This window comes from Bombus impatiens, unplaced genomic scaffold (genome assembly GCF_000188095.3).
Source record: "Bombus impatiens unplaced genomic scaffold, BIMP_2.2 scf_0036, whole genome shotgun sequence".
NCBI classification, from domain to species: domain Eukaryota; kingdom Metazoa; phylum Arthropoda; class Insecta; order Hymenoptera; family Apidae; genus Bombus; species Bombus impatiens.
Genome location: NT_176455.1, coordinates 199,210 through 221,088, shown reverse-complemented (window position 1 = coordinate 221,088; position 21,879 = coordinate 199,210). Strand labels below are relative to the sequence as shown.

Below are 21,879 nucleotides of genomic sequence, written 5' to 3'. Positions count from 1 at the left end.
TGCGTGGCGCGAAACAGGTAGTGGTGCATTCGTTGAAATGATAGGACACTTCGATTGATTGAATCTATCTAGAATTTTCTTGTACTATCACGAAACCATTTTAACAAAACGTTTGATATTCCCGATCGATCTTCGTAAAGTGTACATTATCGATTTTTGATTCGATCACGATTAAAACGTCGACCTTGTGACATTTCCTACTATAATTCGATATATTGATACCATACACGATTCGATATATATCATTGTTGATTTTGACTTCAATATTTCCTTTTAATGATCCTTGAAGTAAAGAAGTAAAATCGATAAGTCGTAATCATAGTGAGTTTACGATTTAGTATCGGTAATATTGAACACAAAAGCGAGCAAAAATTACAGCCAAGAACTTTACTTGTAAATCTTTCGCGTTTCTTGTGAAGATATAGTAGCGGTGAAAATTGCTCGATTAAAAGTTCGTTGGGAATGCACGTACTCGTGCACAAGCCTTGGACTACGTCCCCGTGAAAATAAAGGGATTGGACCAAGGGAAGGATTACTAAAAATTCGAGTATGTTTCTTCTATTTATACAACAGCTACAAAAGCTATTTGTACATTATTGCATTTGCTGTAATACTCACATATTAATTAATTAGATTCAAGTATGATAAATTTCGTATCCTATAATAGTACTTTCATGCGATTACAAAAAATTAACATTATGAATAAAGAATGTATAGATGCTGATGACAATTGCAAAATAAGAATATGTACAAATTTTTTTTGTAGCCACTGTAAATATTTCATACGTTTTCAGCACTCATTCTAAGGTGTATTCACTATAGCATAAACAACATCAAATTTGCGATATTATTTATCAATTTATGTTGCGATAATTGCTTTCTTCGATAATAAATGAAGAATAGAAGACTATTTCTTGTATTCTCTTTATAACGTAAACTGCACACAATTTTGTACTTATTTCGGTAAGCAAATCAGTAAGTAAAAATATTTTTTAGTATCTATTTATTTATCGCCAACTATTTAATTGTACCATCACATTTCACAAACTAATCTTTCATTTGTTTTTGTTTTATAGAATCTTGATTAATTTTACCATCAAAATATAATTTCCGATTGTTCCAAATAATGTAACGATATACATACATTCGCCGATTTATTCTAGCCATTGATAAAAATGAACCGGAAACAAGCAACCATAGTGAAAGTAACAGTTTAATTCATCAATCAGTAGAGTTTGAACATTTAAATCAGCACGAATGAAAAGGAAAAGTAGCTTTTTATAAACGATACACGCAACCGCGAATTTTTCTATGAGACATCAATTTCTGTTTCTCTTTTCCATTTCTCATTCACAGATCACTGATCTTTGCGAAAGAACGAGTTACTAAAGTTGCGGGTATTGCATTATGCAATGACTTGTACCTAAAAGTATAGAAGCGCGAGTTGCATTTCTAATGACATGGTAAATAACACCATTCGCATAAAAGCCTTTCGTGACACGCATTTCACAATAAAATGGACATTGCATTGCCGTTATCGGCTCCATGCAACTATGTATAAACAATAATGTTTATACATAGTATGGAGTAATAGCCATGCAAATATCATATTTCCACAATACTACTATGTCTCCTTTACCTTGGAATTTATGTACTGATTACTGATAAATTAGGTTTAAACGTATTACTTTTGTTATCGCTAAAATGTACTTCACATACATACATAAAAAACAAATTATTATCTTTACACTCTTTTGTCAATGCCTATACATTGCGCCCTAGTATAAATTTCATTCAGAGTAATGAGTAAATTAATTTTTTTTATAACTTCTTTATAAAATGAAAAAATAAAGTCGATAAATTATTGGGTTTCTTGTAATTAAACGTCGAAAGAACTATTTAACTATAATACACTTACTTATTACAATAGAATGTCGAAGAAAGTACTTACATACCATATTCAAATATACAAATTGTCTTTTTTTTTTTAAGAATTGTTCTATTACATATCAATTGTTCTATTACATATATTAACAGTATCTTTTATTTGACAAAATGTCGGCAATATATTGTTCTATATTAGAAGTTCTTGAAATTATCATAAATATATTACCTTTGTCATAGTAAATTTTAATACGCCTGAAATATGTTGCAGATATTTTCGGCTGTTCTTGCAATTGAAGTTTTAATCCGTTGATAGAAACTTGGAAAACTCTGATACAGAACTAACACGAATTGTGACTTAAAAGTAATGTTCACCGTTCTATACAATTTTTACTACGAAGTCAGATGAAGTTTATCGAGTTAATTAGAGCTATTAGTATACGTAGAATTCCATTAAATAAAAATGCGTTCACGTATAAGTCAGGATCGTAATTATTTCTCTGTTATATCAAGATCTGAATGACGTTAGAATACAAAAACAAATTATCGTTATTAGTCGTCATTTTATGTTAAAAATGACAATTCAAGCGGAAGATATTGCGACAGCCTACATCTTAGAATCTTTTTCTACAATGAATGAATAACATACTATGAACGCGTGTGTAACAGATGGTAAATAAAAGAACTAATCATCTAAGAATACTTTAGCCAGCATGATTATTGTACGATAACAGTGAAATAACAGGACACGTGCTTTCAATCCTATTTTATCTTATTCTTCAACCGGTTCATACTAGAATGATATCACAGAGAAAAAAATATATGTCCATGATGCAGCTTTCCAATGTATCGCAATTTGATTTCCGATACAATCAAACCTTGGACAGTTGTTGAAAAAATGTCCACAACTCTGTTTGATATTACTGATTGTGAAATTTATACAAAGCTTTGATACGAAAAGGTGAACTACGAACACGTTTATATCGTCATTGATCGAAGGAGCTGGACAAAAAAAAAAAGTTCTGCAAGGTCTACGGAGATCTTAAATCAGAAATGAGGAAATGAAAGGTGGCGAGACTGAACATGCTAAGAACTTCAATTTATGCAGTAAGAGCCAGATTAGATCGCTTGTATGCTTCTTGTTCTTTTGAGATAAACGTCAATCAAAAGAAGGATAAGTCTTTAGAGAACAGTTCTGTGCATAAAAGTTGTTTCAAAAATTTTTTTAGCATTACTCATTCATAGTCTGTTAATCCTTTGAATGAATATTTCAATTCTTTTTTCTTTAATAACAGATAATTGTACGATAGTTTAATAAATGATGGATCATTCGTCTTTATGACATAGACTCTCTGAAGATTATGTAGAAATTCTATGCTACTCAAAATCGAATTATCGTTGCATTAGAATCATTTATGCGCAGAGTGTACTTTTTGCAAAAACATATTTATCCTTGTGGTATGATATTATACGTTTTTTAATTTGTCGACTCAGTGTTAAAAATAACGATGAAGGCAGTGTGAAGAAAGAAACTGTCTTGTTAACAATAGAAAAGTATTATCTAAAAGGTAGAATAATTTAATTGGTCTGTTCACCGGTGTACGTAGATGGACATTCAAATTGTCTTGTTGTTCACTTGCATTTGGTTGTATTTGATCGAAAACTTGAATAACATTGCATAGATTAGTCAGTACACGTGGCTGGCTGTAATTTCGCCACTTGACTCGCCAACAACTTATTATGTGGTAATTCAAGTGCACGGTCACTGTAATCATGTTCAGTGTCGAACTACCTATTTGACCTACCTATCTGTTCTGGCAGTGTCTTCTTTCACGAAATAACCGCATTAGTATTCCTTCCGTACGCCGTTTAATTCCTCGCAAGGAACATGCTCATCTGTTCTTCATTTACAATTAGGTCTAACACGATCATTTAAACACGATCTTTTCATCTCTTTTGCATCTGATCATTTATTTATATGCGAAAGATCATTGATTTTCTAAAATTATCCAATAGCAAGTTCTCTTCATTTATGTGAAAATTTTACATTTTATTCTAGCTGCGGCTTGTACAAGCGGAAATCCGTATTTGACGGCGTCTCAAGTTTAAGAAAAGAACTTGAGAACTCGAAAGGACCATCAGCAGCAAAAGTTTAAAGTTATGACAACATCCAATGGTGAGTCATGTGTGACGTATATTCAAAAACATCTTCTGATTATATTTCTGCTGCTATCGATTTTTTAGTCTTCTCACGTATAAATTCTGGATGGAAAGGTCGAATCGAAGATATTGTTTCAAAATAGTTATGACAAGAATCTCTAAGATACCGCCATCAATTTAGAGATCTACATATTTTATCAAATAAAGAAGAAATTAAACTATATAGATTGCAGATTTACTTATGTATCTGTAGGAAATTCAAGGAATTATTACTCAAGAATATATACAATATTCAGAGCATACTACTGGTTATGATATTTAGCGGATGAAACAAATCTCTGCGTAGATTTCACTTCTTTCACTTCTGTGTTCATAAAAAAGTAAATTTGCATATTTCATAAACACCCACAACTCAGTTACTGAAAGTAAACACATCCTGAAACGGAAGGAGATATTGAAGCAAATAAAATATTATTCTAATGATAAAATAAAAAAGTAAATAAAACAATGATACGTTGATAAAATAAGCAATTGTTTGTAAACGGCACCAATCCACGTGTTCGCTAATCTTTCGAACTGACAATAGCGTCAACAACCGAGATTCGCGAACCTTCAAATACGTATAACCAAAGAATTTTTATTTGCGAGCGATAAGAAGATTCGCTGTTGCACGTTCCTCAGTTATCGCTAATGACAAATTTCCGCAGAATCCTTATAAATATATATTTTTTTATCTAAGACGAAATCACGTCTGATGACCTGATAACGAGCGAACACTATCGCGACATAACCGGATAGTGTTTGCCAAGGAATTATCGTTTCTAACGGGAAAACGTTTCCTTCGAGTGATTCGCGCGAACAGCTTTGATTCATCGCAACGATAACGTAAGACGTCAGAAATCTGCACTTGAGTTCTACCATTAAATCTAAAAAAAAGGAAAAGACCGACATTTTTACAACTACAAGTAACTTGCTATTAATTGATATCGATTCGATTATTATTGCCAGAACAAAAGGAATTATATAAAAAATAATATGTATCGATAAACTGCATGTTTAATACGTATTTAATTACATGTTTAATACGTAGTGTAGGTCACTAATGTTTCATAGTGTATAATTATCAGAAGCAAAAACTTTCACTGAAGTATTCGTACACATGTATAAGGTGGTTCAATAAAAGTTGTCACCTTGGATATTTGCGGAAGTAAAAATATAAGAGAAAAATGTCACCAATGAAAGTTATCTGTTACGTAATCTTTCACAAAACATATAATAGCAGTTTTATTCGAAAAATTTCTCTCATTAATACACGTTATGTGTATCGAATGTCGAGAAATATTTCACGGTCTAACATTTAAAATAAAAGCGAAATCATTGTATTTTTATGATTTTCTTTGTTTAGGGATAAAGGATGACCAAACATCGAGAGTGCAGTGGCAGAAGATTCATACTGGTCAGGATGAAGACATGGTGAGTATCTACAATAATTTATTCTATAGCACAATTTCACAGATATCTTGATTAAACTTGATATGTTACTTTTAGCGTGTTTATGGATTCGAAAAGAGCAGATCTAAAAGTATCCTGACTTATGTTTCTTACGTATTAACCATCGGGTGGATCAGACTCTTGTTCCACTGGTATCCCCAATTACATCTCTATGCTACTCACAACAAATGTTCTTTGAGTTGTGCCACGAAATTGCTTATAACTGTAAGAATTTTGAACTATGCGTCATTAGAAATTTTTTATCAATTTTTAAAAATATAGATATCAATCGTATCGAATATTCAAAATTTCGACCATTTCATCCTTCAAAACATATTTATTTAAAATATCCACGAAGAAACTAATCTTTCGGATTAACATAAATTATTTAATTAATAGTTATGGATATAATTTCGTATCTAGGATAACTATCAAGGAAAATATAAATCATATTTCGTGAAGGATGTGAAGACTATCTCGGCAAAGAATATCAGGTTGGTTCAGTTCTGAACTTCCTGTCAATATAATCTTCACAGATTCAAATAGATTTTCTTTTTTATTAGTACCCGGGATTTATTCAGAGATTTGGGTAGCAATGATGAGGAGTTCGTGGAGAAAATCAGGTGTAAAAAGTTGAAGATTAATTTAGAGAATGGCACACAGTGTGAAATGTACGAGGTCAGAGCTTTCTGGTGTAAAAAGCAATGTTACATCTGGGACGTTACACAAAATACATTTTCTAGATTGGTAGGCCTAGACAAGTACACACTGTGTTCGGATCTTAATCTTAATAATAATCATGGACTCTCTAAGGAAGAACAATGCCTTAGGTAGTGATAAAGTAATCTAATAAGTGATAATTTATGCATTCACATCATGATTTTAAAAGATTCGGAATAATTAAGCAATTACTCCAACAAACAAAACGCCGTATTACATTATACATATTTAATTCATTACATTCATTTTTTATTTAACATTCAGAGTATTATTCGAAATTAATGATTATTATTCTGATATCTCTTCTCATTTTATAGACGGATCGTATACGGAAGCAATGAAATCGGCGTTCCTGTGCAAAATATAGGCGTATTACTATTGTTAGAAGTCTTGAATCCATTTTACATTTTTCAAGTATTTACTCTGTGTGTGTGGTTTACAGAAGGCTATTTATACTATACCGCAGCAATCATATGTATGTCATTGTTTGGAATTATCAGCTCTATAATACAAACCCGTAAGGTAAAAACGCTATTCTAAAATCTTATTGCGTTCTGAAACGGGCATTATTTAAGTAAAACGTAAAAGAATTTTATTTTGGATTAAAGTTAACCGGGAAGCTTGTTAGCTTTATCAAAAGTCTAATTTTTATAACGTTATATTTTACTAATCTAGATTAGGCTAATGCGTAGAAAAGACTAGTTCAGATCTGTTCCTGAATAATTAAACTGAAGGCCTTTCCTAGTTATTTGTTTCCTAGTTCTTACAACCTCGCTATATTTATTCTATAATATGTACTGGAACAGTGTATGTAAGGTAATTTCTTCTTAGAAATTTTACAGCAATCCAGAGTCCATTTATAAACGTCTAAAGCCCAAAGCGTAAATGTAAATTTTCCATAGACCTCTTTGAATCCTATATTCATGTTGAAACGAGAAACGTTTTGCAGAATCAAATCAATCTTCACGGTACAGTCACATCCACGGAAACAGTTCGCGTGTACAGGAACTCTAAAGTGACAGAAAATATACCGAGCAGTGATTTAGTACCAGGTGATATCATAGAACTACCCAAGCATCAGGCCACTGTCGTTTGCGATGCGGTACTTTTAACAGGACAATGCATTTTAAACGAATCGATGCTGACTGGTATGATTAGTCACAAACTAATAGTAACTAATTGTAAATGTTTCACGAAATTTTTTGAACACCCACCTAAAACATTTTTATTTACATATTATTTGTATTATATAAAACTTGTATTAAATACACATTTGTTTCAAATTTTATCAATACAATCATGATAGTCTCATTGTAGTTTTCAAAATTTTTCGTATTAACACAAATAATAACATTCGTAAAGAGTTTCTACAAGTGTTCGAATACTCTTGTTGATTACTGCATTAATTAGTTTTCACTTACTGAATAAAATTTTAGGGGAATCTGTACCCGTAACGAAAACCCCATTACCATCGCGTCACGTTTTGTACGATTCTAAAGAATGCTCTCATCATACGATGTATAGCGGCACCACTATTATCCAAACAAGGTAATACCTTGTTCGAACTGTGCATAATTGCATACGTTGTAAATTGTAAACTATTTTTAACTGTTAATTCGCATTCGTCGCTAGAAGTTACAACGACCAACCAGTTCTAGCTCGAGTTATTCGAACAGGATTCCATACGAGTAAAGGTTCTTTGGTCGCTGCTATCTTGTACCCACCCCCTGCAGATTTTAAGTTCGATCAAGATTCTTACAAGTTTATTGGCATACTAGCACTTATCGCAACATGCGGTTTCATTTACACTATTGTAACCAAGGTACATTTTATATTTTCATTTCCAAGAATAAAAGCTTAATGCATTTCTTCAATAAAATATTACACAAATATTCTCTTCTCTAGGCATCCAGGGGAATCACAGCGGGAGATATAGTGATAAAAGCTTTAGATATAATAACAATAGTAATTCCACCAGCATTACCTGCAGCAATGACCGTAGGAAAGTTATACGCTCAAGTACGATTGAAACGAGCACAAATATACTGTATTAGTAATAGAGTTATTAACGTATCTGGCAGTATAAATTGCATCTGTTTCGATAAGGTTAGAAGAATGTAGTCTACATAACATATATAATATTAAATCTGAGAATATTATATAATATTAGTTAATTATCTTTTGTATATTTCTATGTACAGACTGGTACTTTAACAGAAGATGGTTTAGATATGTGGGGCATTGTGCCTTGTACGAATGGTGTTCTCGGTGAAGCAGAAAGATCTATTCCCAAATTAAATAATCATCTTCTCTTTGAGGGAATGTTAGTTTGTCATAGCTTAACATTAATAAATGGTACACTCTGCGGGGATCCTTTAGACGTTAAGGTAATCTACTGTAATAAATTACAATTATACAGAAATCATCCTTGAATCGAAGTATCATTGAAAAAAGGAATGATTAATTATTGATTTAGATTAATTATTGCTTTAGATGTTCGAAAGTACCGGATGGATATTAGAAGAGTTCAATAACGAACATTCGAATAAATACGATCTCGTAGCACCAACAATCGTGAAACCGCCAAAAAACAATAGTTTCACGCAAAATATGAATGAAATATCGGAAATTGGAATAGTGCAACAATATCAATTCTCGAGCTCTCTCCAACGAATGTCTGTGATAGTACGCGTACTGGGTTCCGATACGTACAAAGCTTACACGAAAGGATCACCCGAGATGATACTTAGTTTAAGCAAACCCGAAACCATACCGAAAGATATAATGATCTGTTTAAAACGTTACACAGAACAGGGTTATCGAGTGATAGCTATGGGACAAACGAAATTACCCGAAAATAGTAATAAGGTAAAAATAATCAACTTGATATTTCTTTTTATAAACTTCCAATTTTCTATATTCAATTAGATTTTCGATTAAATTTCCTCTATCCTGCATAGATAATGAAATTGCCTCGAGATGCGGTCGAACAGAACCTTGAATTTCTAGGCTTAGTTATTATGGAAAACAGGTTGAAAGCACCAACTATACCAGTGATCAAGGAGCTAAGAACAGCTAACATACATGTTTTAATGATTACGGGTAATTAGAGTTTAGCAATTTCCGTACGATGGCATTTCAACATATTAGTATTAGTTGTTGGATAGCAAAATGACTCGCTCACTTTTCACATTCACAGGAGATAACATTCAGACTGCAGTGAGCGTTGCAAAAGAATGTGGCATTTTGTCGCCGCAAGAATCTGTGATAGATGTGACGGTAGTTATGGAAGAAAATAAATCACAGCCTGAGATTTATTTCAATGCTCAAGAAATGTCTTCAAAATTGGTAAATTCCTTAAATTCCAATGGAAATTTTCAAAATTGATATTCAGAAAGATTGAAGAGAACAGCTGGCTATTTCTTTTTTCCAGAGTCTTCATAATAAAAAACTTAACATACTGGAATTGAAAGATATAGAACGAAATATAGGCAACACTAATTATAGATTCGCATTAACAGGCCAATCATGGCAATTATTGCGTGAGCATTATCCAGATATCATAGCAAAAATTTGCGTCCGTGGTGCAATATTTGCCCGGATGACCAGCGATCAGAAGCAACAATTAGTGTTGGAATTAATGCAACTTGGTTATTATGTGGGTATGCATCGCCATTTAACATTTACCGTACATTAATTTCATTATCCTGTACAATAGCCATTTCAAAATGTTTTATAATCATCCTAGCTATGTGTGGAGATGGTGCTAATGATTGCGGTGCTCTGAGAGCCGCACATGCAGGCATATCTTTATCCGAAGCAGAATCTAGGTAATATCTCAATGCTAAAGAATTACATCATTTTTTTACGTAATAACCACGAGCGACTTAACTTTCATATATGTCAAGTTTATCATACATAATTTATGTATATATTTTTTATACTATATAATGATTCTAAAAATTTAGCCAACACTTGCTCTCAGTTTATTTTTTAATTATACACTTAGAGACAAGAAACAACTTTCTATTTACAAGGAGAGTTAGCTTAAATTTCTAGAATTATTCTGAATATTTATGTAGTAACATTCAGCAAAATATCGTTTTTAGCGTTGCGAGCCCCTTCACATCCAAAGTACCGGATATAACCTGCGTACCAAAGGTGATAAAGGAAGGTCGTGCTGCACTAGTTACGTCATTTGGAATTTTCAAATTTATGGTCACCTATTCATTGACAGAATTTTTATCTGTCATTATTCTCTACTCGATCGACTCGGATCTGACAGATTTGGAGTTTCTGTTCATCGATATCTGTCTTATCGTTAACTTTGCTTCATTTTTCGGAAAAACTCGAGCGTACGAAAAGCAGTTAGTAAAAAAACCTCCTATGACTAGTTTGCTAAGTTTCACGTCGATCTTCTCTTTGTCTGTACATATGTTGATAATGACGATTTTTCAAACTATCGCTTATCATGCGGTTCGCACTTTTCCATGGTTTACACCATTCATTTACAGCAATGACACTGGATATATGTGTTATGAGAATTATTCCGTTTATTGCGTTTCTATGTTCCAGTATATAACGATGGCTATAATATTTTCACGTGGGAAACCATATCGAAAAGCCATTTACACGAATATTGCATTTATATCTTCCATAATATTATTGACCATCGTTTGCGCTTATATCACGGTTTATCCAGCAAATTGGATAGTAAATATGCTTCAACTATTCTTGCCTCCAGCGTACGACTGGAGGATTATTATTTTAGCACTCGCTTTTGCGAACTTTGTAGTTTGTTTCTTCGTTGAAACGTTTGTTATAGAGTATTTAATTGAGAAAAAATCCAAATCGAAATTTTACAAACCTGAGAAATCTAAAAAGGAATATTTAAGAATAGAACACGAGCTAAAGAACAACTTAAGTTGGCCAACGCTAAGTAAAGAATTACCAACTTTACCATTAACTCCGAGCGTAGAAAATATCATTAACGTAACGTATCCAGAGGAGAAATCTTATAATAATGACACTAAAACGAATTTACAAAACAATAGGACAATAAAGTCTAAAAACAATGATGGATTGCACGCATTTGATAACTACTCATTCGTTGATGATGAATCACCACGAAATACAAATATGGTAACTAGAGTTTAAGTCGTACCTTGAAAATACTTTACCCGATTTTACAATTTTCAGTACTAATATATGTGCGTAAGTATTACGAAGTATTTTCGAAACTTTAAGAGTGGTGCTGTAAAACGATACAAACATTTTCAAAATAATGCTTGTAATTGTTGTATATGTATAGTGTATGTTTGTAATAATTATCAAGTAATTATCAATAATTTAATAAAATTAACGATTGCATATTACTAATAATGTTTCAATGTCGAATAATATTTTTGAAATTTTAATAGTAATTTATTAGTAATTTATTAAAAACATGAAAAATACAGTTTTCGTAGGAATTTGTAACAAAAATGTATGTAAAATATATATTTATTTTGCTTAGTAGAAAATTTGGGTATCTAAGAAGTAAAACAAATTACATATCATAAGACGAGACTGTTTGTTGTCTTCGGATCCGATAATTTCAATCTTTTTAGCGTTTTCTGTAATACGAATAATAATGCCATTGTTCGTAAGCGTATATGCAATGATAAATATAATATTTTTAAGTATATTTACCTATAATGTCTTTGTAATTTGCCACAAGTTCTTTTTGAATCCAACCTCTATAACGGAGCGCAATTTTATTTATTATTTGTATTGTATTTTCATGTATTTTTGACTTTAACAATAGATTTGGCAAAGTTGAGATAAATTCTTTAAATGCACTTTCCCTATAATAAATTAGACATTATTGTAAGAACATTAGGGACAGGTTTAAAAAAGATAGTAGAATTATTTACCTGTGCAATTCATGTAAAGTATGATCTAACATTATCTCGCTAATCACAGAAAATAATTGTAACTGCATCTCCCTTTTTGACTGATTACAACATGCATTTACAACTGATTGTAAGGTTTCACTTAAATCAAGGTGATTTTTGTACCAAACTTTACTTGCTTTTAAAAATAATGTTCTCAGAAGCTTAGTCAGTTGTGGTAATACAGTATTATTTATGTCAGACCAGATTTCAAGTTTCCCTATTAACGAAAAAAGCATTAATATATGTTTTATCAACTTAACTGAAAACGCTAGAAATAGGTTCTACTATACCATTTAAATACTTAATTATAGATGTGCAATAATTTTTCATTAATTTAGACATCATTTTATCATCACTTTGTATCGATGTAAACCATACATAAATTTGACAAATTGCTAAGTTGTATCCTAAACAAATGTCATATGAATTATCTATAGCAAAATCTTGTTGGCGTTTTCTATTTCTTATTGAAGGAAGGAAACATCCTGTAGCACCTAATTTATTGTATGGAAATTTTGAAACGAAATTCTTTGTGTAAGAATCCTGGAAATTACTTTTGAACCAAAATTTCATATTTACATCACATTCTGTATATAATATATCTATACATTCAATTATTAATTGTATTATTTCTACAGTACTTTTTAATAATTCCAATGCTTCTGTAGAAATCAGAAGTGCAGAGTAGTCAATATTTTTCTCATCTGGACATACTTCAATCCAGCTGTCAAATATAAGTGGCATGAGTAATTCTATATAACTCATAAGTTCATCTGCATCTAAAGTATTATTACTGTTATTTCTTCCTTCATTGTCAATTCTTTCAAAATCAACTTCACAATTCTGAGAATTCATATTTGTATAAATAGGAATATATCTAGTATTTTTATTCACAGTTATAACTTTTGCACTTTCACCTGGACTGATAATCTGTTGAGATTTAAAAAAGGTAACAATAGAACTAAACATAGTAGCAAGTCTTTCTAATACTTTTATCCTCCATTTAACATTAGTAGTTTTAGAATTTAAGGTTGTTACTAATTGTCTTCCAGGTTTCATTTCTGTATGCAATCTGGAAATCATATCTAAAAAATTTGGCAATACTTTATAACTGTTTCTTGCTAGTATATTGCTACAATTTTGTATAAGTACATCCAAGAAAAGTAAGGCATCTTCTTTGATATAAGGATCAATATGTGTCATAGCACATCTCAAATAGGAAATCAATACATCACAATATGGATTAAGTTGATCATTAGAAACTGGTCCAAGGATTAGACTCAAAACTTTCAAAGAGTTACGTCTAATATCTCTCTCTTTATCAAGGGACAACGCACAAACACCTTGCAAAAGTGGTCCAAATTGTGAACTTAATAATTTCAAAGAATGTTCTGACAAAATTTCTTTTAATTCTTTCACAGCATCTTGTCGAACTGTTGAATTATGATGTTGTAAACGTGACAATAATTCCTAAAAATCAAATTCTTATTTTGAATCTTAATATAGAATTATAAATACAGAATAATACCTTAATATTAAGCTTCCTCTTGCTAAGTATGTCCGTCTCATCATGCTGCTTCAACTGTTCTCGTATAACTATCTTTTTAACTTTAAATGAAGGATCTGTGACATTTAATCCTTTTGGTAAATGTTTCGTTTTCTTTGCTTTCAGTTTTACCTTTGCTTTTTCAGACTTTAGGCGTTTCAAATGTTTATGACCCTTAGCCATGACTAATTAGTATAAACGAAATAAATTTCTGTCAAATTTTAGTTAATAAAAATTATTGTATGTATATTTGTTTTAGGTTATGTTCATATAACTTTTAGGTTAGTACAAAAAATATACTTTATGTAAGTCATTACTCACTATATAGCAGATTGGTTAAAAAATGTGCATACAATATGGTAAAAGTAATAAAAAACACCTCGTATTTTCAAAATTTTCTTATAAAAACGTAGTTATATATCATATACCCACGAGGTATAGACATAACTACTTAGTCATGTCATGTGCTTTTAAATATACATATATACATTAAACTGAAGTGACATGTAGAAGTGCATTTCTCTACTCTGACGTCGGATATAATGTAAATTTCTTTAATTTAGAGAATATAATTTGTAAATGTCTGTAAAAAGATTTCTTATTTCTTGAAATCGATGTCTTATCCTCATGTAACAATATTATTGTAAGTGGATTCATTAAACTCTACGACTATATATATTAGGTTAGGTCGTTTTAGAAAAATATTTGCATCTTCAGTCTTACAAAACATTAATTCGATTACAGGTTTATCGTGACGAAGCAAATGTGTTTAGAAAAAAAAGGTAAATAGTTTAATTATTTCACGTTTTATATTGAAATAGAATGACATCATAAATTTCTAGAAAAAATTGTTTACTGTTGCACCTTTTTTTGTAATTATTCGTTAATGCGAAATGATGTAATATGAAATTAATTTATATTATAAAAATATGATGTTATGATTTATCTTATGTTTATAAGCATGATATTTTTGATTATGATATATTTTAGTTAATGTCTATGTTAATTTGTAAAACTATATAAAAATATATAAATTTTATGTGGCATTTGAGTATCTAGTGATATTTAGAATTTTGTAACTCTAAACATAATAAAACTTATATAATCTCATTATGATACAGTATTTTATCTAAATATAAGCTTTCAATATACATATAATGTATCTTATATACTTTTTCAGATGTTATCAATAAACTAGAAGTTACAATGAATTAAAATAATTGTGAATGGATTAAATAATACGGTGATTAATAGTGTAAACTTGTAATATAATAACAAACATTACCGTTAAAGGGTTACTTTTATGACCTTCTAGAAGAGTGGCAAATTTAAGTTTGAAAGAGTCAAAGATGAATACTACGATGACTTACTGTCCTCCAAATATTACCTTTTCCGATATTTGGGTGGACCATGGAATGTCCAAATGCTTCATGGACACTATCAGTATTGCAATTATTTCTTCATATTTATTAATTTTTGGTACAGTTCAACTTTGGATGTATCGGAAATATGGGACAGAAACTGCTGCAACTTTATTACCTAGAAATAAATTGTACAATGTTCAAAAATTCTTCCTTTATTTTGTTCCAATACTTAGTGTAGCAAGAATAATTCTACAAGGAACAGTTTTGAATGACAATAAAATATATGGTTACATGGTAACAGATTATGTTCATTTTTTATTCTTTTATATAATAATATTCTTTAATTCTAGAATATAATGAATTTTAATTTTTAGATTCTCACAACAGTATTAACAATAATTGTGTATCCATATTCAATGTACATACTAAAGGTAGAAAGGCATAAACTGTTACCAAGTGTGCCACCACAAGGACATGGACTTGTATTATTGGGTTTTTGGACTTTAGCATTTGTTGCAGAAAATGTTGTGTTTGTTAATATTGGTAATGTTGAATGGTGGTTTCATTTAAACACGTAAGTTTTAGAATAATAATAATAATAAGCTTTCTAAATACTCACATGATTAAGGAACTATCTATATTTGTATATTATATCTGGTGAGATGGTTCTTATGTATGTGTGTGCTATTTACAGATTAACAGACCAGATTGAGATGGCACTGTTCATTCTACGTTATGTTAGCAACCTTATTATCTTTGCTCTAGGTCTCAAAGCTCCAGGAATAACTGGCAATACAGATTCTGAATATCATACTTTAAATAATGATCCAACTCCACGGTCAAGATATTATCAAGGTGTAAGTCAGTGAAATATATTCTTAGTGGATAATTTGAATTTAATTGAAAAAAAGTTTTGTAATCACTATTGGATGAAATAAAAGCTTTGAATATATAAAGAAAATGAAATTTGTTATATCAATATATAAATAGTTATCTGTTAACATTAATTATTTATTAAATTTTGTGTTTCATGATAATATAGCTTTGACAATATTTTCAGAGACCTGAGGATACCAGTTCTACGTGGAAGAATGCATGGTATAAGATAAAAACTTTGATACCATTTTTATGGCCAAAATCTTTCATGCTCCAACTCCGTGTTACTTTTTGTTTTGGACTACTTATGTTGGGACGTTTAATTAACTTATATGTTCCAATTTATAATAAAAAAATTGTGGATAGTGTCACTGATATTCCTGTATTATTTAGGTATACAAAGTTTTCATTAAAATCTTACAAAAATAAATAAATAGGTGTATTTCATAAAATGTTTAACTTTCATAACAGGTGGGATCTTATATTAATATATGTAGCATTCAAATTCTTACAAGGTGGCGGTACGGGTGGTATGGGGTTACTAAATAATCTTAGGTCATTTCTGTGGATTCGTATACAACAGTATACAACTCGAGAAATTGAAGTAGAATTGTTTAGGTAAATAATCTTTTTTCGTAGAATCTTTTATACTTTTACATTTAATCTTTATATCTAAACGTTTTTTTAGACACTTACACAGCTTAAGTTTACGTTGGCATCTAGGAAGAAAAACTGGAGAGGTCTTAAGAGTTATGGATCGCGGGACAGACTCTGTAAACAATCTTCTCAATTACATCTTGTTTTCAATTGTTCCAACAATTGTTGATATCATTGTAGCTGTTGCATTCTTTGTTGTTGCTTACAACAAGTGGTTTGGCTTAATTGTATTTCTGACTATGAGTCTTTATATAGGCAAATACTACATTTTTAACACTTCTGTATCCATTATTAAAATCACAGAATTTTTATTAAATTTCAATATTTTTGTACATTAGCTGCTACAATCTTGGTTACTGAGTGGCGTACTAAGTTCCAGAGACGCATGAACTTAGCAGATAATGCTCAAAAAGCACGAAGTGTAGACAGTTTACTTAATTTTGAAACTGTTAAATATTATGGGGCAGAATCATATGAAGTCGATAGTTATAGAAAAGCAATATTGGAATTCCAAGCTGCAGAATGGAAATCAATGATAACATTAAATATTTTAAATACTTTACAAAATATAATTGTTTGCAGCGGTTTGCTTGCTGGTTCTTTACTTTGCTTACATATGGTTAGTACAAAAAGTTATTCCAATTGTTTCAAATTTAAATATTTAACAAATATATATAATTAACTTATGATTATAGGTTATAACCAAACAAGGTTTAACCATTGGTGACTATGTTTTATTTGCGAGTTATATCATTCAGCTTTACGTGCCACTAAACTGGTTTGGAACATATTATCGGTCAGTATTTATGCCAGTATTACTTAAGCGTCAAATTATATTACCTTTTTTTAAAATAATTATATTTCTTTATTTTAAATACAGCGCAATACAAAAAAATTTTGTTGACATGGAAAATATGTTTGATCTTCTGAGAGAAGATCAAGAAATTATTGATGCTCCAGGCGCTGGTCCATTAATAGTAAAACGTGGCTTACTAGAATTTTTGAATGTGACATTTAGTTACACACCTGAAAAAATTATATTAAAAAATGTTAGCTTCGTCGTGCCAGCAGGAAAGACTGTTGCATTGGTTGGACCATCTGGAGCGGGAAAATCTACTATTATACGACTATTATTCAGATTTTATGATGTGGAGCAGGGTGCAATTTTGATTGACGGACAAAATATTAAAACCGTCACTCAGGATTCCGTGAGACGAGCTATAGGTGTTGTACCTCAAGATACAGTATTATTTAATAATACCATAAAGTACAATATTCAGTATGGACATATTGAAGCTATAGATGCGGATGTAATATCAGCAGCTCGAAACGCGGACATTCATGAGAGAATTCTTTCATTTCCAAATGGTTATGATACACAGGTATGGGTTTAATAATAAAATTATTCTGTTGATGCCTCATCATACTTATTTTATTTGGTTTATGCATAGGTCGGTGAAAGAGGTCTCCGTTTAAGTGGCGGAGAAAAACAACGCGTTGCTATCGCGCGTACGATACTGAAAGAACCAGCGATTGTACTTTTAGATGAAGCAACAAGTGCACTTGATACGCAAACAGAACGTAACATTCAAGCAGCGTTAAACAAAGTTTGTGCTAATCGAACGACTATCATCATAGCACACAGATTATCTACGATAATACATGCCGACCAAATTCTTGTTTTACAAGATGGAGAAATCGTAGAGAGAGGCAAACATGAAGAATTGATTTCTTATAATGGAAAGTACCATTCCATGTGGCAAGCACAATTGCAAAATGATCAGGAGGCTACCAAAGATTCAAACGATGACGCTTCAGAAAGCAAAACAATAAAATCATAATTACGTTTGATTTTATTCTTTAAATTTAATAATTGATTTTTTAAAAATGTATATTACTTATCTGTTTGTGAAAACTGACAGAAATCTATTTGTATCAAGTTACTTACATGGGTAACTTACTAAAAAGATGTAAATTTAAACAAACATATACATCTTAATTTAATATCTGTTTTAAATTTATATGAAGAATTTGTGATAGCAACTTCTTAGCTCTGTAGATAGTTTACTATGATCAGAGCATGATACGTATGTATGTATAGAGTTATTATTGAAAATGGTCTAATTATTGTAGATGAATGTTTTTTGCAAATGTCATTGAAGTCTCATTTTTTAAAAGAATGAATAAACTAATGTTTATGATAACTAGAGTTCCTCATCAGTTCCATACTTAGTTGTAAATAAACATTTTTACTCAATTGTTCACATTTATTTGGCACCATTTATTGTATCAGAGACAGATAATTAAAATTTATTACAGTTAATTTCTTTATGCAAGTTTAATAATATTAAGCGCTTTGCTCTTCAGGCTGTGCTCCAGTTTGCATAATTTCACATGCAAATGCTCCATCTGGTACCCAGCCAGATTCATCAATCGGAGTTGTTACAGTTACTTCTTGTGCACCCCAAAAATAATAACTTGTAAAAAATAACCATACTAGAGCGTACACTACCTAGTAATGTAAACAATTAATAAAAGCATTATCTTTATATTAAATTTTGTAGTAAATATGCATTTTAGCTTTCTAGAACCACTCGTCTTAAATTTTTAATAATGTTACAGGTAAAATTTACTTGAGATGAAAAGAATTACTTTGAAAGCGATTTTCGTTTCTTGTGTAACCATATTGAGAAATCACAAATGGAGTTTATTCATTTCTATCCAATTTTGATGGCAGAATTTTCACAATTTTGTTATAAAAGAATAATTTAAAAGATTCAATATCGATTGTAAAATTTATAGCAAGTTTTACATTTGTAAATTTTTTATAGAACTCGAACACGATCAATTTTAAAGAACGTATCCACCAAAAATTATTTATGAACAACTGACGTACAATAATCTAACTTAAACTGATCACTAATCTCAATGGTAACGTATGTGTTGTGTGTCAAGATGTTTGCATATGAATAAAGATAATACATCAAGTAGAATCTTTCTTTTATTATGAATAACTAAGAATGAATAGCCTTGGTTTAAGCTTGATTTTAAAAATGGGCTGTATATGCTCAAAGGACACAATAACGATAAATTCAAGAAAATACACGGTTCGTGAACATCTTGGAGAAGGGTAAGTCTAACCATGAAATCAAATGTTATATATTATTCTAAAGCTTATCTATTTATGCAAATTTTATATAGTGCCGGTGGCCTTTATTTTAAAATACTTTATATCATATATTATGCTTGCATCGTTAAGGTAAGTTTTGTTATGTATCATTTAACCTAATTCATGTCACATTTGCGCTGTATGAAAATTAATTTTTCTAAGTTATATGTAGATGCATTTAATTTAATAATGAATATCATAAGATATTTTCGTTGTTTGTAATATGATTTTAATGCAATTTTAGTGGATTTAGCACTGTACTCTTGGTAGAAGATATAATGACTCACAAAAAGTATGCCATTAAAAAGATAATTTGTCATGGATTAGAAGATCAGAGATTAGCAGCAAAAGAAATAGAATACTATAATCTTGTAAAACATCCAAATATTATAGAATGTATTGATTCTACCTATAAAGGAACAGCAGATCCTATTGCTAATGCAACAAGTGAAGTATTGATTGTTTTACCATATTATCATGTAAGTTATTTTTACATTAAAATATATATCTTAAATAATATATTTATCAACTTTGAATGAATTAAGATATAAATGTTTTTATTCTTAGAGAGGTACCCTTGCAAATGAATTGGAAAGACGTGCTAGAAATAAGGATTACATGAGTGCAATAGATATTTTAAATATTTTTTTACAAATATGCGAAGGTGTAAAAGCATTTCACGAAACAACTCCAGAACCTCTTGCTCACAGAGATTTAAAGACTGCGAATATTGTCCTTGATGATGGAAATACTCCCATTTTAATGGATCTAGGTATATTTAATTTATTATAATATTCAGTAATAAACAATAATTATTAAATCAAGATTGTCTTCTGCAGGTTCTGTAGCTCCAGCCAGAGTTAAGATATGCGGTTCACAAGCAGCACAAAGTTTACAGGACTTAGCAGCTGAAAGATGTTCAATGCCATATAAAGCACCAGAATTATTCAATGTCGAAAGTTATTGTATGGTAGATGAACGAACAGATATTTGGGTAAGATCAATAATTCTTAATTCTAAATATTTATTCTTAATTCTGATATATATTGAAACATATATATTGTTTCAGTCATTAGGATGCATTCTTTATGCATTGTGTTATTTTAAATCGCCATTTGACGCGGTATATGAAAGGGGAGATAGTGTTGCTTTAGCTGTAATGAGCGCAAATATTACATTTCCAGAAGATGCTCCATATACGGAGGTACAATAATACCTAACTGCAATTATTAGACTTTCAAAAATTTAACGTTTAATTCCTTTTATTTTACAGGAAATGCAAAATTTGATTTTATCAATGTTAAAGGTAAATCCTATGGAACGTCCTTATATATACAGTGTTATAGAAAACGTACAAGATTATATCTCGAAGCTAGAAAACAAAGTATAATCATGTAAAAAGCAATAATTTTAATGTTTATTTAAACATTTGTGTACAGGCAATTTTTTATACATACGTAATGTTTATTGTCCTACAAAAAGAGAAATGCAATATTCTAATGCAATAACACAAAATGAAAGTTTTAAACAGAACAACTGGAAACAATTGCATTACTTCGATATATGACTTTGAGATATTTCATTCCTGAAAAAGAGAAGTAAGACATTTATGAAATAAGAGAATAACTTTTTCAAGCAAGCGGTTTATATACATTTTAAATATGTAAATATCATCATTTTAAATTTTAAATAATGCTCTAGATTTATAACACATTTATGTAGTATTATTGAAAACACAAATACGATAATATATGTTAATATATATAAAGAATATAGTTAACTATCTAATTAGCTACCAACTTTTACATATAAGTTGACTTAAACATATATTACTTTATACACTGCTGCAAATCAAGCATTTATTGTAAAAATACTAGGGGCCATACATTATTTAAATTCAGAGATAAGGTATTGTTCTCAAAGCAACAATCACTTAATGCAAAAATGTTCATAACTGTATATATTTTTATATATATAACGCAATGAATTTTTTTTTTCAATTATGCATATTGAATGAAAATTTCTTGAAATTTGATCAAAATAAAAGCTATCATTGCTATGTTTTTAGTGCTATAA

The 21,879-nt window shown here is 30.3% G+C and overlaps 4 protein-coding genes across 8 annotated transcripts; 3 read left to right on the top strand and 1 right to left on the bottom strand.

Annotated features, from left to right (window-relative positions):
• Position 1: 1 nt before the first annotated feature.
• LOC100746047 (probable cation-transporting ATPase 13A3) lies at positions 2 to 11,678 on the top strand. Its single transcript, XM_012388378.3, has 18 exons — positions 2 to 547; positions 3,944 to 4,060; positions 5,450 to 5,517; positions 5,593 to 5,760; positions 5,959 to 6,029; positions 6,099 to 6,365; positions 6,573 to 6,777; positions 7,205 to 7,403; positions 7,692 to 7,803; positions 7,888 to 8,077; positions 8,161 to 8,361; positions 8,457 to 8,642; positions 8,749 to 9,123; positions 9,216 to 9,357; positions 9,455 to 9,603; positions 9,689 to 9,917; positions 10,004 to 10,085; positions 10,365 to 11,678. Exons 2-18 carry the CDS (start codon positions 4,045 to 4,047, stop codon positions 11,410 to 11,412), a joined length of 3,708 nt encoding a protein of 1,235 aa, XP_012243801.1. The 5' UTR covers positions 2 to 547; positions 3,944 to 4,044; the 3' UTR covers positions 11,413 to 11,678.
• A 63-nt stretch (positions 11,679 to 11,741) lies between these two features.
• On the bottom strand, positions 11,742 to 14,513 carry LOC100745927 (testis-expressed protein 10). Of its 3 annotated transcripts, none has more exons than XM_033322495.1 (6): positions 14,340 to 14,513; positions 13,720 to 13,922; positions 12,482 to 13,661; positions 12,171 to 12,408; positions 11,947 to 12,101; positions 11,742 to 11,870 (listed from the first exon to the last, which is right to left on the bottom strand). In XM_033322495.1, the coding sequence occupies exons 1-6, from the start codon at positions 14,392 to 14,394 to the stop codon at positions 11,767 to 11,769; spliced, it is 1,935 nt and encodes a 644-aa protein (XP_033178386.1). In that variant the 5' UTR covers positions 14,395 to 14,513; the 3' UTR covers positions 11,742 to 11,766. The 3 variants fall into 3 exon arrangements, with proteins under 3 accessions (XP_033178386.1, XP_033178391.1, XP_003485186.1); XM_033322500.1 differs by lacking the exon at positions 14,340 to 14,513 and adding an exon at positions 14,059 to 14,195; XM_003485138.4 differs by lacking the exon at positions 14,340 to 14,513 and having other exon boundaries at positions 13,720 to 14,060.
• LOC100745807 (ATP-binding cassette sub-family B member 6, mitochondrial) lies at positions 14,210 to 18,957 on the top strand. 2 transcript variants are annotated; one of them, XM_003485137.4, is made up of 12 exons: positions 14,210 to 14,380; positions 14,482 to 14,519; positions 14,918 to 15,395; positions 15,476 to 15,675; positions 15,796 to 15,958; positions 16,162 to 16,370; positions 16,449 to 16,595; positions 16,666 to 16,889; positions 16,973 to 17,253; positions 17,330 to 17,430; positions 17,515 to 18,016; positions 18,086 to 18,475. In XM_003485137.4, the coding sequence occupies exons 3-12, from the start codon at positions 15,087 to 15,089 to the stop codon at positions 18,473 to 18,475; spliced, it is 2,526 nt and encodes an 841-aa protein (XP_003485185.2). In that variant the 5' UTR covers positions 14,210 to 14,380; positions 14,482 to 14,519; positions 14,918 to 15,086. The 2 variants fall into 2 exon arrangements, with proteins under 2 accessions (XP_003485185.2, XP_033178371.1); XM_033322480.1 differs by lacking the exons at positions 14,210 to 14,380; positions 14,482 to 14,519 and having other exon boundaries at positions 15,087 to 15,395; positions 18,086 to 18,957.
• A 566-nt stretch (positions 18,958 to 19,523) lies between these two features.
• On the top strand, positions 19,524 to 21,810 carry LOC100745596 (serine/threonine-protein kinase 16). Of its 2 annotated transcripts, none has more exons than XM_003485135.4 (6): positions 19,524 to 19,764; positions 20,048 to 20,282; positions 20,371 to 20,575; positions 20,643 to 20,797; positions 20,873 to 21,007; positions 21,077 to 21,810. In XM_003485135.4, exons 1-6 carry the CDS (start codon positions 19,655 to 19,657, stop codon positions 21,191 to 21,193), a joined length of 957 nt encoding a protein of 318 aa, XP_003485183.1. In that variant the 5' UTR covers positions 19,524 to 19,654; the 3' UTR covers positions 21,194 to 21,810. The 2 variants fall into 2 exon arrangements, with proteins under 2 accessions (XP_003485183.1, XP_012243889.1); XM_012388466.3 differs by lacking the exon at positions 19,524 to 19,764 and adding an exon at positions 19,862 to 19,893.
• The last annotated feature ends 69 nt before the right edge of the window (positions 21,811 to 21,879 follow it).